At 51.3% G+C, this 19,421-nt stretch overlaps 1 protein-coding gene and 1 long non-coding RNA gene across 2 annotated transcripts in view; one reads left to right on the forward strand and one right to left on the reverse strand.

The window, feature by feature from the left end:
* Positions 1–1,254, reverse strand: part of SOX9 (SRY-box transcription factor 9) — a 5,671-nt gene extending 4,417 nt beyond the window's left edge. The window contains exon 1 of the mRNA XM_059378808.1: positions 450–1,254. Within this exon, the coding sequence (XP_059234791.1) occupies positions 450–880 (431 nt within the window). The 5' untranslated portion in view covers positions 881–1,254. The remainder of the gene's footprint in view (positions 1–449) is intronic.
* A 236-nt stretch (positions 1,255–1,490) lies between these two features.
* The window catches only part of LOC132003321 (uncharacterized), an 18,339-nt gene continuing 408 nt past the window's right edge, over positions 1,491–19,421 (forward strand). Inside the window, exons 1-2 of the long non-coding RNA XR_009400166.1 lie at positions 1,491–1,515; positions 18,404–18,614. This is a non-coding gene — a long non-coding RNA (uncharacterized LOC132003321). The remainder of the gene's footprint in view (positions 1,516–18,403; positions 18,615–19,421) is intronic.

Consider the following 19,421-nt stretch of genomic DNA (forward strand, 5'->3'; position numbering starts at 1 on the left):
CCCCCCCCCCCCATCCCATCTCCCTGGTTTGTAGGGCTACATGAGAGAGCGCAGTTGGAGCGAAAGAGGGACAAACTTCACTTCTCACCCAACCCCCAACTTGGGATCGAACTTCACAGCGACGGGAGATAGGGCTGGCAGCCCCCTCCCACCGTGTCTCCCACAGTCTTCTCCCACCCTCTGGCTCTCTCTGTCCCCTTCCCCTCCGCACCCCCCGCCTCCCTCCCTTCCCCCCCTGAGAGCAATCCAAGAACTTTGTCAAACTCTGAGCCAAGTTACACTTCGTCCCCCCCCCGCCCCCACCCGCCCCCCCCCAGCCCCCCGCCGCCGCAGCCCGCGGGCTCCGGGACCGGCAACTCCCTCCTGCTGGGAGGCGGGGCGCGAGAGTGTCCCGGCCAGCGCCCCCCACCCCCGCCGCCGCGGAGCCCACCCTGCCGCGCCGGCCCTACCTCCAGAGCTTGCCCAGCGTCTTGCTGAGCTCGGCGTTGTGCAGGTGCGGGTACTGGTCGGCGAGCTTCCTGCGCGCCGCCTGCGCCCACACCATGAAGGCGTTCATGGGCCGCTTGACGTGCGGCTTGTTCTTGCTCGAGCCGTTGACGCGCACCGGCATGGGCACCAGCGTCCAGTCGTAGCCCTTGAGCACCTGGCTGACCGCCTCGCGGATGCACACGGGGAACTTGTCCTCCTCGCTCTCCTTCTTCAGGTCCGGCTCGCCCTTAGGGAACGTGTTCTCCTGGGGCCGCGTGTTCTCGGTGTCCGAGCCGGAGCCCGAAGGGCAGGGCGAGCCCGCCGAGTCCTCGGACATGGTGGGGCTGGGGGCGCCGGACAGGCCCTTCTCCTGCTCGTCGGTCATCTTCATGAAGGGGTCCAGGAGATTCATACGCGGGCCCGGGGCAGGGGGCGGGTGGCCGGGAAAGGCGAGAAGCCGCGGCGGCTCGGGGACTCGAGGCGCGGGCTCCTCTCCCCTCGGCTGCCCGGACGCGGAGCGAGCGGCTCCCGGGGAGCCTGGCGCGTCACCCGGCTGCGGCAGCGAGCACTTGGGAAGGCGCGCGGTGGCCAGCCCGCAGCTGCCCGCTCCAAGTGGGGTAAGGCGAATTGGAGAGGAGGAGGAGGAGGGGAAGAAAGAGAGCAAAAGCGGGGCGCTTGCACCCCTTCTCTTCTCCTCCTGCAAAGAAAAGTTCCTGGAGTGAAACTGGCAAGTCGCGGCGCCACTGAAGTTTCCAGTGCGTTTCAAGCTCCGCTCTCAGCTCTCGGACTCCCAGCCGCGGGGCTCTTTAATAACTACTGCTCCTCACCTTAGAGACGGCCAGCCAATCAGAGCGCGGCATTTCAGGGGTTGGCAGGCAGCTGATTGGACTGGACTTTTCGGGGAGGAGGATTGTGGCACTGGGCTTGGGTGACGAGAGGGGAGGGGAGGAGCGGGGAGGGGAGCGCTGCCTCTGGTCTGGCGTGTGCGGGGGGGGGGGGCGGCGGGTGTACAGCGGGGAAGGCGGGGGACCTGGGACGTCCAAGTGTGTAAGTTTGCCGTACTCTCGTCATGTCAGAAGTTTGGTGCCGTCTCCGCACGAATTTTGCGTGCGTGTGTGTGTTTGTGTGTGTGTGCGTGCGCGCGCGCGCGTGTGTCTAGACTAGGATCTTCCCCAAGCATTTCTTTTCACTGCTTTCTGCGCGGTCCCGGAGACTTAGCTGGAGTTCGGAGCGTTCGAAAAGCAGTCGCTCTTTACCGGGTAGCCCAGTTTATGCTCCCGGAGCCTGCCTCCTCCGAAAGTGCTTAGAAATGGTCTTTTGAAGCAAAGGTTTTGGTGACTCAACGTCCGCTGTTCCTCTGTAATAATCCATATAAATAGATTAACATGCTCTGGTTCGCCGGGGCTGGTGCGGCTGGTCGGGATTCTGCTGCGCTCTTGCAAGGGGAATCAATGAAGACCAAAGATAAGTCCCCGCGGAGGCTGGCGGCGGCGACGCGGTAGCCCCGCGCTTGCGGGAGCCGCCCCGCGCCACGGCGACCTTGAACTCTGAAAAGTCCTTCTCCAGCCCCCGGAGCCCCCAGCCCGCGGCCCTGCTTAGTGACAGGCAATTGCTTCTGCTTTTCACCTCCTGGCCGAATCCAAACGTCAGGAGGGTTGCCACTGGAAAGGGCTTGCAAACTGCTCTGGCTTGGCGAGATCGAACTTTGCGAATGTGGCCGTCCAGGGCCGGGAGGCTGAGGCCGGTCACTTGGTTTGTAAAAGGCCAGACATATGGGCACCACCGCAGACAAAACACTCCACTTTGGCGGAGTCGTGCAGCTCGCCTGTTTCGCCCTCCTTTACAAAACACCTGGAGGGGTGACGCTCGCGTCTCCCGACTGCAGTCGGGTCCTTCTCCGACTGGCAGACAGCTAGGAGTTCCATGGGAGGGATTGGGGGTGTCTCTGATGTATCTCGAGCGTGATTTGAGCGCAACCTTTGTGTTTGCACCAACTGCCTTTAGTGCCCGGTTAGGATTCAGTTCTGGAAGAGAAGAAAAACCCTAGGCTTCTGCGGGTTACCTGTCTTCAGAATCACAAATAAAAGCACGACTGTGGAACTCTCCTAATTTTAAACTTCCCCCTTTCTGGCTCTCCCAGATGTCCGCTTCGAATTAAATGATTATTGTGGTGAATCCGCCCGCATCATAGCAAAGACTTGTTCATTTCTAATTTGCACATTGCGGACACTTGCAAGATTTAAAAGAATGGTTTCCTGGAAAAAAAAATTTTTTTTTTTTCTAAATCTCGTTTTCTCTTATTTTCTTCCAAAGAAGTCGACCTTTCTTTTAGGAAACGGAGCTCTTCAGAAGGTAGTTAAGTTGCAACTACAGTTAAATACTATTTACTTGTTAAACGGGTGTAACTCACTCAGAGTGGATGTCTATAGTATCTTATAGGTTGTTTACAAGTTTTCGAGACCTGCGCCACGTACTCATGGCTCCGGGAATACGCTGGGAAAGTACAAGAACAACTTCATCCTTTCTTGGGAGAAAAGAGTCCCGCGTAGTATCAACTGATTTCTGTGTCGTGGGGAGGGGACATTTGTGAGTATAACTGTGTGATTCGTAGGCACCTGACCCAGGAGCACACTCAGAAACTAGAACTTCGGGCAGAAATTTTAGCCAAGACGAATGTGTTCAGTTGCATTTTGTTGTAATTCTTGTGTTTACGGACTTAAAGGCACTGAAGACCGGGACTTTAAGATACTTTCGAATATTTCTCTAAATATTTGTCAAGATAAATATATACACATAAATATATATTTAATGCAATTACGTTATAGGAGATACGTAATCTATAGAATTTTAAATCATGAATTTACAACGTTTTGAACATTTTCTGTTCGTTTGATGCAAACACTTGGTATTCCTGTATCTTCTCGAACACTGATAAACAATCAGTTGACTTTTTAAATGACGCAATTTTCAGCTGCATCCAGAGGGGGCGCCAAAAGCCCAGAAACTGTTTCACTCGCAGAAACTGCAGGAAAGCTTGAGTGATGGTGGGGGATGGTGGTGGTGTGCTCCACTCCATCAGGACTGCTTTGCCGCTGAGATTTATCTCTGCAGAAATTCCTACTCGATATTTCCTCCCGTTTGGATTCACCTCTGGGCAGCCCAGTGAGAGGAACTGGGAGGCGTGTGTCTTACAGGGGACCTGGCAAGAAAAGAGAGCTCAAGGTGCCTGACGTTTCTAGTCTGCACGGGACCGGGAGGCCGGGTCCAGGAAAAGGACCCCTGCCTCCCAGAGAGCAGACATGGTCCTCTGCTCCTGCCAGGACCAGGCCAAGTCTGACTCGTGGACACCATTGATTAGTCCCTGTATCTCTGCAGGGGGCTCTGGTGCCAACTCCCCCACCCCCTACTCAGGGGTTCTGGTCACCTCTGACCTCTCCTCCCTGCCCCAGGAAGACGCTCGCGGCCCCACCACCCGAGGACCCGTGTCAGAGAGAGCCAGAGGGAAAGGAACCCATTCTCGGGGTTCAGGTTCCAGATCGGGAAACTGAGGCTGTTGACTCTGTACCAGCCAGAGCATTCTGCCCAGAGCCCAACGCGTTGGGCTCCTCATGCTGGTGGGGATACGGAAGGGAATGGACGCAGGTCAAGAAAAAGGGCAGGCAGCGGAAGGCACTTCCCCAGTCTGCGACGTGCATACCGGTCCCCGCTCTAAGCAAGCGCCCCGAGGTCTGCCTTGAGGAGCGGAGACTTGGAGGTGCGAGCAGATCCCAAGGCGGACCTCGCGAAACCGAGGTCCGGGATCACCGCCTTCCTCCTCACCCCTCCCTGCCTTCAGCGACTAGGGCCGGCGCCGGGTTCAATTTCCCTCGTTTGGGCCGCCAAGCTCCCTCCGCGTCTACGCGGGCGCGGAGTCCAGAGCCCGGAGATGTTGGCTTACAGTGAGTTTCGTGGGCCGTCTCCGGATGGCGGTGTGAACACATCGCACAGGGGAGTTTCCATCTCCGGATGGCAGTGGACGGCGTGGGCGAATGGGGTCCCCTCCGCCTGGGGGAATTGGGAACCATAATTCCCGCTCCAAAATTTCTTAGCAAAAGTGGGGAGCGTGTCTAAATCCGTGTTCAGCAGGGGTGTGTGTCCCTGAAAAATTCGGTTAGGTTGAGCAGCAGCGTCTCCTGCAGATCTCGTCCCGGGCAATGTCCTCTGTAGAGGTGCTTAGGGGGACTCGGTTTCTCTTCTGTCAATTCCCTGGAGCTCGGTTCCCTTGCAAGACCCCAATCCCTGGGGGTGGGGTGGGGATGGGGGTGGGGGTGGGGGTAGTGGGGAACCTGTGGTTCCCGAGTTCTGCGCTCCCAGGGGCTCCTCGGTAATTAGTACTTTTCACCCGGGGGGAGCGCATTTGCCGGTCGCTCTCCAGGCCGGACACCGGTTCTCTGGGGAGAGAGGCGGCGGGTAAGCCCTCGTCTCAGGACGGAGCATGGGACCGAGAGCAGCAGCACAAGGAAAGGTCCAGGTAGCTTCGCAGGTGCGCAGTAAATAATCTGCGGACCGCCAAGTAAATGCGATCTTGGGACATTTTGCCCCAGTGGGCGTGGGACCCGTCGCAGGCCTCCAGGGCTCCCAGCAACAGGTCCATAAACGCACGCGACTGTATAGTCCTCTCCCCAGACCCGCGCCCTACTTGGGGAGATTACCAGACATGGGTCGCCTAAGACCGTAGAGTCCCAGCGTCCCCTGAAACTGTAGGCCAAAAAGGGCTTTCTTTTCCTCCCTTTCCTGTTTTCTCACAGAAAGAGGAATGAGGCGGAAGAGAGGTGCTGGGTAAGGGAGGCGTGAACCTGCAAAGTGCTCCAGGGTGACCTGGCCGGGTTGTGGGGCCGCAGGCGGCTGGGGCCCAGCGGGGCGCCCGCCGGGGGGTGGGGGGGGGGGGGGGGGGGGGGGGGGGGGGGGGGGGGGGGGGGGGGGGGGATGGGAGTAGGAAGTCACAGTTCCAAAGGGACTGAGCTTCCAAAGGGGGAGAGAGAGAGAGAGAGAGAGTGTGTGTGTGTGTGTTTCCCCCTTCCTTTTCTGAAAATACCAGTCTTTTAGGCAGGGTACAGGGGAACCACGCTTCATTCGGATTCCCTCAAAGCATCCTTAGAACAGCCTGGAAATTTCCTTAGGCCAATTTTTACTTTTTCCCCTCTGCAATTTTCCTCTTTTAAAAAAATTTTTCAGGCATTTTCATTTGAAGGTGCTTTTGGCCTTGCTGATCTAAAAATATAAATAAAGTGCTCAGCGCAGTCCACGGAGCCAGGGGGCTCCCTTCAGCACCAAGAGCTTCCTCCGCAGTTCTCCGGGGTCACACCTGTGCCTCCTCCTCCCCTCCTGTCCCCTTTGGGCCTGTGCAGCCCCAGGGAGGACTTCAGCGGAAAAGAGCAGAGATTCTCCCGGGATAGTTTTGTGTGGTTCTCCCAGGGTAGACTGGCTTATGGCGGGGACTTCATCTCAAGCTGAAGGGACTCTAACCAGCTACTCCCACTAAGATATCGTAGCCAGTGGGTTATTGCGTCGACGCTTTATTGGAGAAAATGTTTCCATCAAACCACGGAAAAGGGAGAAATGCTAGTAGTATACAATTCCAAAGGTAACTGTCAGAATTAAAGACGCATTATCTTGTGACTTTGCAAACCTTTTCTCTCTCACCCAGGCGCTCGAGCTCCCCCTCACCCGCTCCCCGCGCCCCACCCCCTCCGGGGTGCATCTTCTGAGTTACTGGAACCTATAGATTCCCCGGGCCAAACCGGGCTTGGCTTTTCAGCGCGCAGCCCGGTTGCCTGACTTAGGTTGGTGGGGGGGGGGTTGTTCGTGGGCAGCTCTTTCTTCCCCGGGGAACCGGGAGTGCGGAGGCCCTGAAGTCAGCCCCCAACTTTGAAGTTTCCTGGAGAGTGTCGTCTTAACGCGGCGGGGGGGCGGCGGCTCTGTCTGCGGAAGGTTCTCGGATCCCGGACAGCACAAAACTACCCAGAGATTGGTTGATCCCCAGTCATGGAGAATGGCCTGGGGGGTTTCTTGGGAAAGTGGGGCCCGCAGGGAACCCAGGGACCCGCTGGGCTGCCATCCCTGTCATTGATTATTTCAAATTAATTTCTTGGTGCGTGTTGCTGTCTGCAAGCCTGCGGGAGAGCCAGGGTTATTACAGGATTCCTTCCTGGGTTTGTTTGAAGAGGAAACCAGGACTGTCTCCGGTACTATCTCAGCGTCGAATAGACAGATCAGGGAATTTTGAGAAAGCAGGTTTTTCCCTCCTTTCCCTGAATTTCTCCCCTTTTTTCCCTTTAACATCTTTCTCCCAAGACCTTTTCACTGATGTAAAAGGTGTCAGCGCAGTCTTCAATGTCTTTCCCCCCTCTGTTACACCTCCTCCCCGCTTTTTTTTTTTTATTTTTTTTTTAATGAGAATGACATTGGGCCAGGCAAAGAAGAGAGGGACAGTTTTCTGTTTGTTCCTTTCCCCTTCCTTCAATCTCCAGAGAATCTCACAAATTCCCTGTTACTATCTTAAGAACACGGTGTATTTCCATCTTATGTGAAAGGGCAGAGCGTTTTGCTTTCACAGGGAGTCCTAGCACAGGAACCTCCTTCTCCCCTGGATTTCCAGATTGGCTGAAATGCGAGGGAAGGCCCAGCAGAGCACAGCCTGGAGGAGGTATGGGCTGTTTGCAGAAACGGCCTCTCTTTGCGGTGCTCCTAAAGCTAACAAAATTTTCAGCTTGGGTTGTCCGTGAACTGTCTTCTTACCCTTAATATCTACGTACAAGGCAGAGACAAGTAAGCAGTTCCTGCTATAAATTAAGGACACGGTCCCCCTAGATTCAATCATCAGAGCATTTATTATTCTTTAAAAGAGAAGGTGAAGCCTCAGAGGGCCCCAAATGTAGACATCTTTCCCTAAAATACTTTCTTGGTGCCATGGAGACATCTTTCAGGGTGACATGTCTCCCTCAGCAACTAGGAGAAAAGGGGGTATCTGGCTAGGGTTGCTATCTCTGTAGGAAATGAAGGCACACTGGGTGGTCTTGCTCAGGCACTGCCCCCAGGCATTCACCCATACCCCCTCTGCCTCCAGGCCCGAGGGAGCCCAGACCCTAGTTTTCCTTTGAACGTCAACTATAATAAAGGCATGGGGTCTCTTGGGCAGCAGGCGCTTGCAGATTTTGAAGCACAGGTGACCCCAGAAGGCTGTGTGGACCTGGAGCAGTGGGGTGCATGGGCCTGAATGTTGGTTCTGGGGCTCTAGATGATGGAGCCCAGTCGTGGGTGGGTTCAGCCTCTGTCTGCCCATATCCCATTTTACAACCCCCCCACCCCCCCGGCCATTTTGTGTTCTGAGACCCTCTCTGCCTTTACCATGGATTTCTCTTTCTTTGTTCTGAAAGACTGCATGAGTCACAGAGTTGCTTCCCCTCCTTAGCCTTCCATCAGTGCTGAGGGGAAGGCAAAGCTCGAGGAGTGGTCCTCGTGGTCCTCGGAGCACCTGGCTCAGCGGCAGAGGCCTTTCCATCCCTTTCCTGGGCCCCAGAAGTCACCTCTCTCCTTCCATTGCTGGTGATGCCGCCTGCTCCTTGCCTGAGCCATCGCCTCCCACCCCACCGCCCCTCCCCTTTCTTGGTCCAAGCCCAGAAATGCCTTGTAGTGTGTGGTACGCTTCACTCTCTCTTTGGGGGACATCTGCCAACCAGCACAGTGGTGATGACAGTTTCCAGATGATTTTCCAGGAGCAAAGAAATCTTCTGAGGGAGGAGAGAGTGGCATTGGCCAAACGCTGAGTGGGCTGAACATTGTGGTTCCGGAAGAGGCCCAGGGAGGTGGGGTTTTGTGGGGCTCCAGGATTTCTTTTTCCCCTCCAGATTCTGCCTAAAGCAAAAGTCACTAATTGCTTTTTATTTTCCTGGCACTTAGGAGGTTCTCCGGATTCTGACTCTCCTCCAGAAACTTAGGTCTGAGGAAAGCAGGGTTTCAGGGTGATACGGTTAGGGGCATTGGCCTCCAAGTTCACCTGCCTCAGATCAGCAAGGCCTGAGACCCGCTTCTGCCAACTTCTGGGCTAGTTTCATCAACCCAGAGGATTGCTCAGGTCAGACAAAGGACGGAAGGAACACTCACCTACCTCTCCTGTCCCTGGGCTTTCCCAGCCCAACTTCACCTCTGCCAAGGACACTTTGATTTTTCAGTCAAACCAAGCAGGAAGTGGGAGTAAGGTTGCCTTTGAGGCTTAAGAGTGAGTTCAGAGAAATTGTTAGATTATATCTGGATTCTGAAAAATTCCAAACAATGCTCCCTTAGAAGAAAAGAAGTATTATTATTATTATTATTAATATTATTATTACTACTACTCGTGCCTAGGAGCAACCCTAATTCCTCAAGTCTCTCCAGTGTCCTTTGGTTGTTTCTCTAAGACCCACGGGCGGAACAGGACCTGTCTTCGTAGACTGATGTGCTGGATTCTTCCCCATCTTCAAGATTTTCCTTTCTACCGTACTGGGGAACCTTCCCTACACCCCTGGCTTGCAGTCCTCCTCTCTCTTTTCCGGGAAGGGTGTCTCTCCCAGAAAAAGCCATCCTGTTCTCATAGAAAAGATGTGAGGCTCATTCAGACTATGGAGTAAATGACTATTAAGGCTCAGTCTATTCTCAGTCTGAGAATAGTCAGTCTGAGAGGCAGCCAGATTGTGGTAGGGAACAGAGATCCAGTTCAAATGCTATACCCTCCGTGAAGACTTGATCTCTCTCAGAGAAGAGATATTTGTGTTCTTAAAACATTGTGTTCATGCCTTTTCATGCTGTCATTTGTCTACTGTGTGTATATTCTCACCCCCTAAACTGTGATCTCCTTGAGGACAATGACGGGGTGTTACTCCCTTCATATCCCCATTCTGTGTGCCATGTAGACTCTGCAAAATAAATGTGTAGTGCAGGAATGAGTGACCAACATTTAGCCAAAGCAATGAATACCTAATGGTACATTTTAGCTACCAGGAACATAGTGAGATTCCTTGGCCAGTTAGATGAGATGTCTTTATGGCTTCCCTCAAAATGTGGCCTGTAGATGACTATCTGTGCCACTCACAAGGAAATCTGTCCTTGCCCAGAAACTTCTAAATTTCCTGTCCTCTGACTTCTTTCTAGACGAAAGGGTGTTAGAGACATGCCTTTGGAGAATATTTGGATTGATGGACATAAAGCTTTCAGATTGCAATCTTTACACATTTCTGGCCTGGATTTACAGGTTTTGAGAAAACAATCAAACCACAAACTGAAGTCATTATTAACATATCAGAACCTCTAAAACCTCTAGACTTTGCTACCCAAATATACAATGATAATAAATATTTTTTTCTTCCTGGTTTTCTTGCTTGCTTTTCTAAGCACAAAGCACAGTCCTTTCCTGGATGAACCCCGGAGTGGCTGACTGTTGAATGAATGGTGGGCGGGGTGGTGGGGGGGTGGGGATTGGAGGCGGGTGGCAAGGGCAGAGGAGGCAAGTGTGACCCGGCTTTCCCCTGCAGCTCCTCTAAGGAAGGCATTTTCTTTTCTCTGCAAAAGGCACTGCTGTTTGTTTGGAGAAGGAGAGCTGTGGGTACGGAATTAGGGGGTGTCATGTGGGCTGCACGTGTGGCTAGAGCTACCTGAAATCTGTAGGCTAATCACTCCCAGATGGCCCCAGGGACTTCAGTCCCCAGAGCCCCAGAAACACAAATCCCTCCCCAACTCCTTCTGGGGAGGGAGGGGGGATTTAAAGAGCCAGCAGGGATGGAAGCCTGTGTATTTGGATGTGCCCTGTCTAGGCCCTTCTGGGACTTGGGATTCAGTTAGAACCTAACACCCTACATGCTTTCCAACCGGAGGCATTTGAGAAACAATGTCACACATCTCCATCCCGGCCCCTAAATCCAAACTGTGATTTATTTAGAAGAAGGAGAAGGAGGAGGAGGAGAGAAACACTAGCTTCAGGAACTGTTGCGCTGGCTTGAGAGCGGGGGCGGGGCGGGGCGGGGTGGGGTGGGGTGGGCGGAGTTCATTTCAACAGGTATTTATTTAAGTATTAAGTGTCCAAAGTGCCTTAGCTTTTTGCTGCTCCTGGGTGACACTTTTGGCTCAGGTAGGCGGGGCCATGCAGTAAGGGGTCAAGAATGAGCCTTCTGCTCTCATCTGTAGGCAGCCACCCCAGGTAGGAAATACGGGGTGTCAGCTGGGAGAGGAGAAACCTTCGCCTTGGCCTCCGTCCATTCACAGCCTGTGTTCTCCCCTCCACCCAAGGCACCGTGTAATGCTTCGGTCCACACTGTGGGCTCTATCTCTCCGTCCCCTTTCCCCGCCTTTGTCTGGACTCGCATAGGACAGCTCTGCACGGTGCCCACCCAACACTCGTCAGCAGGGGACACTGGGGAGCGAGGGGGGGAGCGCAGCCCTCTCCTGTGTCTCCTGCGTGCAGATCACGAAAAAGCATTCCTATTCATCTGCTTTCCTCCTCCTCACCTATTGCTGAAAAAATAATCCCACTACTAATGAATATTCCTGGCCGCTGCTTCCTGCGTCTGCTTCTGAAGTGCCCTTACATCCACTCGTCAACCCTATTCCCTGGACGTCTGTCTCTCCGAGGTGGTGAGGGGAAGAAATTACTCTTTACTTTTCATGTGAAGAAACTGAAGGCCCGAGACTAGCGTGTGGCAGGCTCAAGGTCGCACAGTTAATGGGAGCGGCAGATCCCAGGATCCGGGTGGGGGTGCGCGCCTGCGGGCCCCCTCCCGGCCCCCGCACGGGGCCCTGCGCGGAGCATTCCGCAGGCTGCTGTGAGCTCGCAGTCCTGCTCCCGGGCACGCAGGCCAGCCGCCCCCTGGGAGCCGGCTCCCCCCCACAAGCCTGGTCCTCTCTGCGCTGGCGCTCCATTTTGGGTCACCCGGGGAGGTTGGGGCTTCGCTCCTTTGTCAACTGCACTTTTTGATCTTATCTTCTCCTTTCTTTCCTAATCAGAGTTTGGCTGCCTTTCTCTGGGGGGGGGGGGGGCAGAGAACAAAGTGTGATTTGAACCATGCACTTCTAACGTGTCTTCCCGCCTCTTAATTTATCTTTCATGAGAACTTTTCTGGGTTTGCAGGAGTGGTGCCTTGGCTGATTTGGTCTCACGGCCATCACTTTACTTCATTTTACTCTGGTGCGTGTTGGATTTCTGTTTTTCTCTGAGCTAGGTGGCAGCCTTTGTACCCCTGGACCCAGTCTTGTCCGGATTTCCCAAACCATTTTGTGCTGCTGGGCAGAAGGGGGTTGACTCTATCCGCTTTAAATCCAGGCAAACCCTCATTTGGAAGTGCAGGCCCTCCATGACCACCCTGATCTAAATTTTTCTTTTCTGCTCTGTTGGAACATTAGCCAGAAGAAATGTTTGCAGACCCTTACGGTGTACTCCACGGGTGTGCAAAGGGCTTTCCCTGGATAGAGCTCCTATCCCCCCCCCCCCCTAAACCTTCCATAGGAGTTCTTACTCTTTTTCCCATTTAACCGATGAGAAAGCTGAGGTCTAGAGTGGTTAGTTCTCTTGTCTGAACTTTCAAAACTTTAAGTCTTAACGGGTAAAAACCCACTCACCACAACAGTGGAATAAGGAACCAGTAGCTACCAACTCTGGGATGCTTACTTACTCTGTAATAATTCATTTACTGGGAGATCAGTAGGGCTATGCCTTCATCATCTCTAGTCTATGGTGGGGGAAACTGTTTACCCATAGTCTTGTCTCTTTGGGGCCCTGCCTCATTTCCTTAGGACTCTGTTTCTTAGGGCAATGCAAACCCACATATGGGGGCTTGCCTTTAGCACAGGCCATGGCGGATATGACGATCTCAGTGGTTGATGATGATGACAATGATCTCAGTGGTTGCACCTGCTCTGACATCGCTGTTTGCTCTTATGAGCCATCCTTCCCTTCTGCACAGGCTCCCGACTTGTCCCTTGAAGCTGAAGGACATGTCCCTTTTGTGATGACAAAATTAGCATCCTCTGGTTCAAACATGGTCTGAGGTGAGAACGCATTTCATCTGTACAGAAAAGACTGATGTCTCAAACATGGTCGTGTTCCACATGCCCAGACTGTGGGTTAAGGAGGGAGGAAACTGGAGTCACAGAAGGTGGGGCAGAGACCCTGGGACCCTTGACGATGGCGCAGGAGTCTTCCCACTGTTCTAGCTGTTTTTCCCATGCCAGAGCCAGCTTAGAACTCCCCATGCCTCAGTCTTCATTTTTGCCGCTTATTCTTGTATAATTGGTTGGAAAAGATGGGAGAGTGGGGTAAAGGCGATTGGGAAGGACTGTTTGCTGAGAATGAATATATAGGATGAGGACAGCAGGTTTCAAGAGGACAAAGATCACATTTAATTGCTGTGCCCTGAGCTCGGAGTCCTTCTCAGGGGAGCCAGGGAGACCTACTGGGGATAAGAACAATGACACACTCAAACTCAGGACTCCTGCCTCTAGGAAGCATCCACTAGGTTCTAACAAGGACACAGAACTCTTTAAAGAAACAGCACACATCACCTTATGATAGTTGTCTTTCTCTGCTTGACTTATTTCGCTAAGCATGATACGCTCTAGTTCCATCCATGTTGTCGCAAATGGCAAGATTTCATTTCTTTTGACGGCTGCATAGTATTCCATTGTGTATATATACCACATCTTCTTGATCCATTCATCTGTTGATGGACATCTAGGTTCTTTCCATAGTTTGGCTATTGTGGACATTGCTGCTATAAACATTCGGGTGCACGTGCCCCTTTGGATCACTACGTTTGTATCTTTAGGGTAAATGCCCAATAGTGCCCACATGGGGGCTTAAGTGGGTAGGAGAAGAATAAATGAAACAAGATGGGATTGGGAGGGAGACAAACCATAAGTGACTCTTAATCTCACAAAACAAACTGAGGGTTGCTGGGGGGAGGGGGTTTGGGAGAAGAGGTGGGATTATGGACATTGGGGAGGGTATGTGCTTTAGTGAGTGCTGTGAAGTGTGTAAACCTGGTGATTCACAGGCCTGTACCCCTGGGGATAAAAATATATGTTTATAAAAAATAAAAAATTAAAAAAAAAAAAAGAAAAAAAGAAACAGCACACATTCATTCCACAAACATTTCTCGAATGTCTGAGAGAGGGCCGGCTCTGTGCTGTTCAACTGTCCATCCACATGGATCGACTCGGGCAACTGCATTTAAAAATCCATCATGTCTCAGCTCTAAAGCCCTCATCAGTCTGGCCTTTTGTGGAAAAAATAAACCAAAAAAACCTAAAAAACAAAAACAAAACCAAACAACAACTACAACAGAAACCCCAAATAAAACACAGACAGACAAAACTCCACCGTTTTGGGGACCTGATCAGGAAAAAAAAAAAAAAAACAACAAAAAACAAAAAAAACACCACGTCACGGGACCCTCCCATGTTCTTTCCTGTGTGTGGCTGATGCTCAGTCATTGTCTTCTTCTAAGTCTGTGGCCACAGAGGTTTCCATGGATGTTGTCAAGTGCTTTGTGTATTGGAAACTGTGAATAAAAGGGTAGGGGGAGGGGAAAAAAAAGGCGAACCACCAAGCTCACCCAAACCCTAAACCTCAGGCTCTTGGAAAGAAGCAACTGCAAGAAACCATCCCAGACTGCAAACAGGCCGTCAGCGGGGAGGGCGGAGGACACGTTGCCTGAGAGACTGGTGGTTCCGCCACACTCTCGAGGCCTTGGCTGCCCAGTCCACACCAAGGAGGAGGAATAGAGATCCTTCGTAGGTTTCTGGACGGTTTCTGCTGCCCTACCCCCCCCCTCCCCCCCCCCCCCCCCCCCGCCCCCCCCGTCCCCCCAGGCTCCTGGCTGATCTCCAGAGCTAGCCTCCTCCTCCTCATTCTTCTTCTTCTTTTTTAAATTTATTTTCAGCGTAACAGTATTCATTGTTTTTGCACCACACCCCGTGCTCCATGCAATCCGTGCCCTCTCTGATACCCACCACCTGGTTCCCCCAACCTCCCACGCCCCCGCCCCCCCCCGCCGCCCCTTCAAAACCCTCAGGTTGTTATTCAGAGTCCACAGTCTCTCATGGTTCACCTCCCCTTCCAATTTCCCTCCACTCCCTTCTCTTCTCCATCTCCCCTTGTCCTCCATGCCTTCTTGATGACAGTCACCCCTCCTTCCAGGGCTGATCGGGGAGAGCGCGAGCCTACCTTTCAAATCCCACCCCCCCAAGTTTCTGAAAGAGGGTATTATTTCTTCCAAACAGCTCAGGTTAAGAACAAAGCCAGACTCTGGATCTTCTTTAAGCAGGATAGAAGTGAATTGACATTCCTTTAAAATGGCTTGTTATTATAGCTGATTTCTGCTAACAATTACCTGACAATATAGATCTGACTCCTGGAGGGGTTTGTGGAGTTTTCCTTCTCCCCCTTTTCTTTCGGTGGGGCCTTAAAACAAAACAAAACAAAAACAAAAAGGATGCATACTTGGAGTACAGATTTAGACGTGTCTTGCCTGTTTATATTTGTGACATATGTGTAAATCCTACTGGACAGATAATGATTTTATACGGGTGCGTGTCTCAGTGTCTATGTGCGTAAGTCTGCGTGTTCTCAGGGAAAAGGAAACAGAGATAATTTCTTCCCTTTTATAATCAAGCTGTCTCTTCTTGGGAACGGGATTGTACGAAAAAGGAAAGAAGGAATTGCTGAATTTTAGAAACTGTGTATGGAAAGTCTCTCAGGATGGTTGGTCTCATAAGCAGATTCAGGATCGTTTCATTATCTGATTTGAGCAAATGCTGTGCATGTAATTGATGTTCAACAAGTATTTGTTGAAAAGAATTGCACCTGCTATGCTCGACATGTTGAAGGAGAAGGAGACCCAGACTACGGGTTGGAATTAGTCAGCTGGGAGTAGCATGCTTTGTGGTTGGTTTGGGGGGATACAAGCGTTCTGGGGACTGATGGGGCTCTGCATAAGTGGTCGGGCCAGACATTCGGTTGAACTTTAATGCTTGCCAACAGAAGGATGCCACACATCCTTCTGATAACAATCCTGAATCCTTAGACCAAAAAGGTGACCACGTGCTCTGCTGTCGTGTGGAAAACAGCATGTTTCTCAAAAATAAATAAATAAATAAATAAATAAATAAATAAATAAATAAAAATAAAAAAAAAAATAAAATAAAATAAAATTTTAAGAACCACATGCTTCTCAACAAGCCGGTTTTCTCATATTAAAAGCAAGAGGTTGTCTTGTTTGAGTTCCTGTTGATATTTAAGCTGCATTGACTCTGGATTTACTAGGAGTTTTGACATCCCAGATAGGAGCTATATTCAGAAGACCAATCCAAACCAGACACCTGGCCTTATCATCATTGTGGTTCCAGTAGATCTGTCTGCTTGATAGAGAAGTCGGGGCTGGAAGTGGCGGGTGCCCTAAAGGTCCCGGCCTAGTGAAAGGGAAGATACTCCTTCAATACTCCTTGGAGCCTGACAGACATACTTCAGGGGCTCAGGAACCCCCCCACATAGAAAACCCCCTGACTTCCAGAAGGTTCGGGGCATGGGACTTCAGACCCGGGCTAGACTTTCAGAGGTACCACATGCCAAGAGAGGGTCCATGTAATATTCTTTGTAATGTGAGCCTCGCTTCCAGAGAGCAGAATCCTTTTTGGATGAGGATGGATTTGACAGCAGATGGATAGATTTTTGTCTGTTTCAACCCAAACCGAGGCATCACCTTTTCCCTTTCACCCCTTTGTTCCCACCTTCCTGGCTCCCACTGATGGGGCCCCACACATTGATTTTAATTTTCAACACTTAGCGCCTGACTTAGTGATCTAAGATCACTGACTCAGAAAACGGGAAAGGTCAGTCTGACTAACACCTCGCCCAGCGTCCTGGGATTAGCATCCAAAACAAACAGATCAGAGATGGGATGTAGACTCCCAAGAGACAATTCCCACGTGTGAGAAAGCCCAGGAGAAACGGATGGCGTTTCTCAAGCTCACTGACGTCACTCAGGTTCGTGATCCAAGGCCTTACCTTGCTGAGGTTGGGGGTTGGGATTCTACCGGAAGAGCAGAAGAACAGGGATGGTATATTAAAAAAAAAAAAAAAAGAAAAAGAAAAAGAAAAAAAAAAGTTGGGGGAGGGAGAGGCGTTCTTTCTGCTAATCAAGGGAGAAGCCAAATAAAAAGAATGAAATCCAAGAAAAATACAACTCTATTGTTTTGGGGGCATAAGATGCTGGCTTGGAGGCTTTACTGAGTAATCCAAGTCACACCCTTTCTCTGTGGGACTAAAGGAATGTTGGCTGTTTCTCTGGAGGCCAGGTGGGAGGTGGGTAGACAGGTCTATGGAGATGAGAATTTCTTGGAGCTGGAACTCTGTGAACATCCCCCATGGCCTTGCAGCTGGGAGCCTGGGACACGACGGCGCAGGAATGCGGCGCTGAATGCGAGCCAGGGGCGCAGGACCGCAGTAAGGAATGCGGGGAGCAGAGGAAGGTGGAAGGAAATGAGGCAACGGGAGGGAAAGGACCCTGTTCTTGTTGTCCTCGTCCGGACAGGGGCTTCTGTGTCCTCAAGCACCCCTTGGCTTCCTCTAGGGCGGAGACCCAGGGAGAGGTGGCGTGTCTGGGTCTGGGGTGCGACAGGAAGCAGGAAGTACCAGTCATTTCACAAGAAGGCTTGACAGTGTAGAGAGAGCCAGCGAAATCTGGCAGCCCCCCAAGGTGGGGTAGGAAAGTCTGGCCCGGGCGTAAAGAACACTTGGCTCCGCATACTTTTGTGGGTATGTTAAAAAACAGGGCAGTCCGCGAAGTTGTTCGGCCAGCCCACCCCAAACATGGCTTTCTCTTCCCCATCCTTGATTGTTTCTCTCTGGTGACATATCGGCTGCTGGCGGTGAACTGCCATGGCCCAGGGAAGGATTAATGTGACCGAAGTTCTTCGCAAGACAGTCCTTTCTAGGAGCAAGTTCTTAAATAAAATTCTCATGAGGACGTGGAGGCTCCTGATGGACTCTACTACCTAATGTATCCGCCCCCCCCCCCCCCCCGCCCTGCTTCATTCCTCTTTCTTTTTAGATTTTAGCAAGAATCCTACCTGTGTGGATATAGCTCTGAAATCACCTGTACCTGCACTTGGGGGAGACTTTCCCTGCTGGGTCAGGGCTGGAATCATTTCCTTCTGATCACGCCCATCCCTTTTTTCTGGATCTGTGTCTCTCTCCTGGGCTGGGGAATCTCTCACTCCAAGGGTAGCTCCAATCCCTCAAATTCTAACTTATCTTCTTCAACTATTACTGGGCAAAGCCCCAGAATATGCCTCTGCCTTGTCATCGGGGATGCAAAATCTGTGACATTCATCCACAGTGTCCTCTCTTGGTCTGTCTGAAACTGCATGCCTTTGAAAAGATAGTATAAGTAGGAGACCTTCAGTTTTCCAAAACACTTGTTCTATGTTGGATTTGTTTCAGTTGTCAGATCTCTGGACTTATGCCAATGGGCGTTATTAATTATTTAATGCCGAGCAACACTCTGGATTCAGAACTAATGGGTTTGCTCTCCTGCCCTTTTTCTTTCCTTCCTTCCTTGAATTTGCTCTGGAACTTTTAGAAAAGCTATATGCCACATGTCTGGACTTCCATGATTCTCTTACTCAAAGCTGGTTCTTCCTCAAAAATTAGCATTAGCATCCATTCATCCTTTTTTTTTTTTTTTTTTTTTTACCTTTCCCAGGGCTGAGACACTTACCTTAGAAATCTGTGGCACGCTTCCTAATGGAGCCATCTGGTTAGGATGAGTTTGAAGGAGCTTAGGATGAGGGAAGTGCTGGAAGCAGTCCAGAGAATTTGGGGTTGAAACATGGCAGTTTAGTTTCCTTTCAGGAATCTCATATCTTACCCTAGAAACAGAGAAGAACTAATCATCTGTGAGGCATCAGCCCCAGAAATTCCAGGGTTTAGAATTCCGTGGCGGCTACTACAGAAAGTATCTGCGCGGAGCAGATGAGAAACGAACCAGTCTCGACGTATTTCCACGAGGTCAACAGCCATGTTTACAGTAGAACATATGGACAGAGTTTGGATTTGATAAACCTCCATCAATTTTCCCAAAAAGGTGAGCCAGCCAATAAAAGCTTCACTTTAACAAGTGCTTGTGTTAGAATTCTATTCTGATAGGGCAGGGAAGTACCAAACTGTGTCATTTTAACATTTTCCAGTCTCTTACCCTAGCCACCCCATCCAGCGTTCTGAATTTAAAAATCTGAGCGCTCAGGGCAGGGCTTCTCAAGAACGGTCTTTGCCAGCCACAGCTCTCCAGGCACACCTGTCATTTCGGGGTGCTACCCTTAGAGCTAGGGTGCTGCCCATACTCGTGGTGGCCTCGACTATTAAAACAACGAGGCGTAGGCAGCTGGAGCCATGAGAAGCACTCGTTGTTGGTTCTGTCCTGCACCGTAATCGGGTTCCCTCTCTAAAATACTACCACAGCCAATAATAATAACCCTTGAATTCTTCATTGAAAAGCCGCTGAGGTGGAAACTCTGTACTAGACACACCACGTTCACTATTGCTCCTTTCATGATGGCACCCCAAGGCAGCGGGCCTGGGTTTCCAGCCTGATTCCCCACCGTCGGTTACTGTGAGGTTCTGGGCTAGCCGGTGTCATGAGGAAGAATTCCTGGCGTCTAATCAATGGTCCCCATGGATTAATTGGATTTAGCTCTGTGCCAATCGTACATCGAAGGCATACTGAGGCTCAGAACAATAAAATAACACACTCCAAATTCCCCTAGCTGGTAAGTGGAAGGGTTGTGATAAAAAACCCAGGTCGGTCTATAACTGCAGTCTTCTCATTTTTCTTTCCTTTCCTTCTCTTCTCTTCTCTTCTCTTCTCTTCTCTTCTCTTCTCTTCTCTTCTCTT

This window comes from Mustela nigripes, chromosome 16, assembly GCF_022355385.1.
Source record: "Mustela nigripes isolate SB6536 chromosome 16, MUSNIG.SB6536, whole genome shotgun sequence".
Lineage (NCBI taxonomy): Eukaryota > Metazoa > Chordata > Mammalia > Carnivora > Mustelidae > Mustela > Mustela nigripes.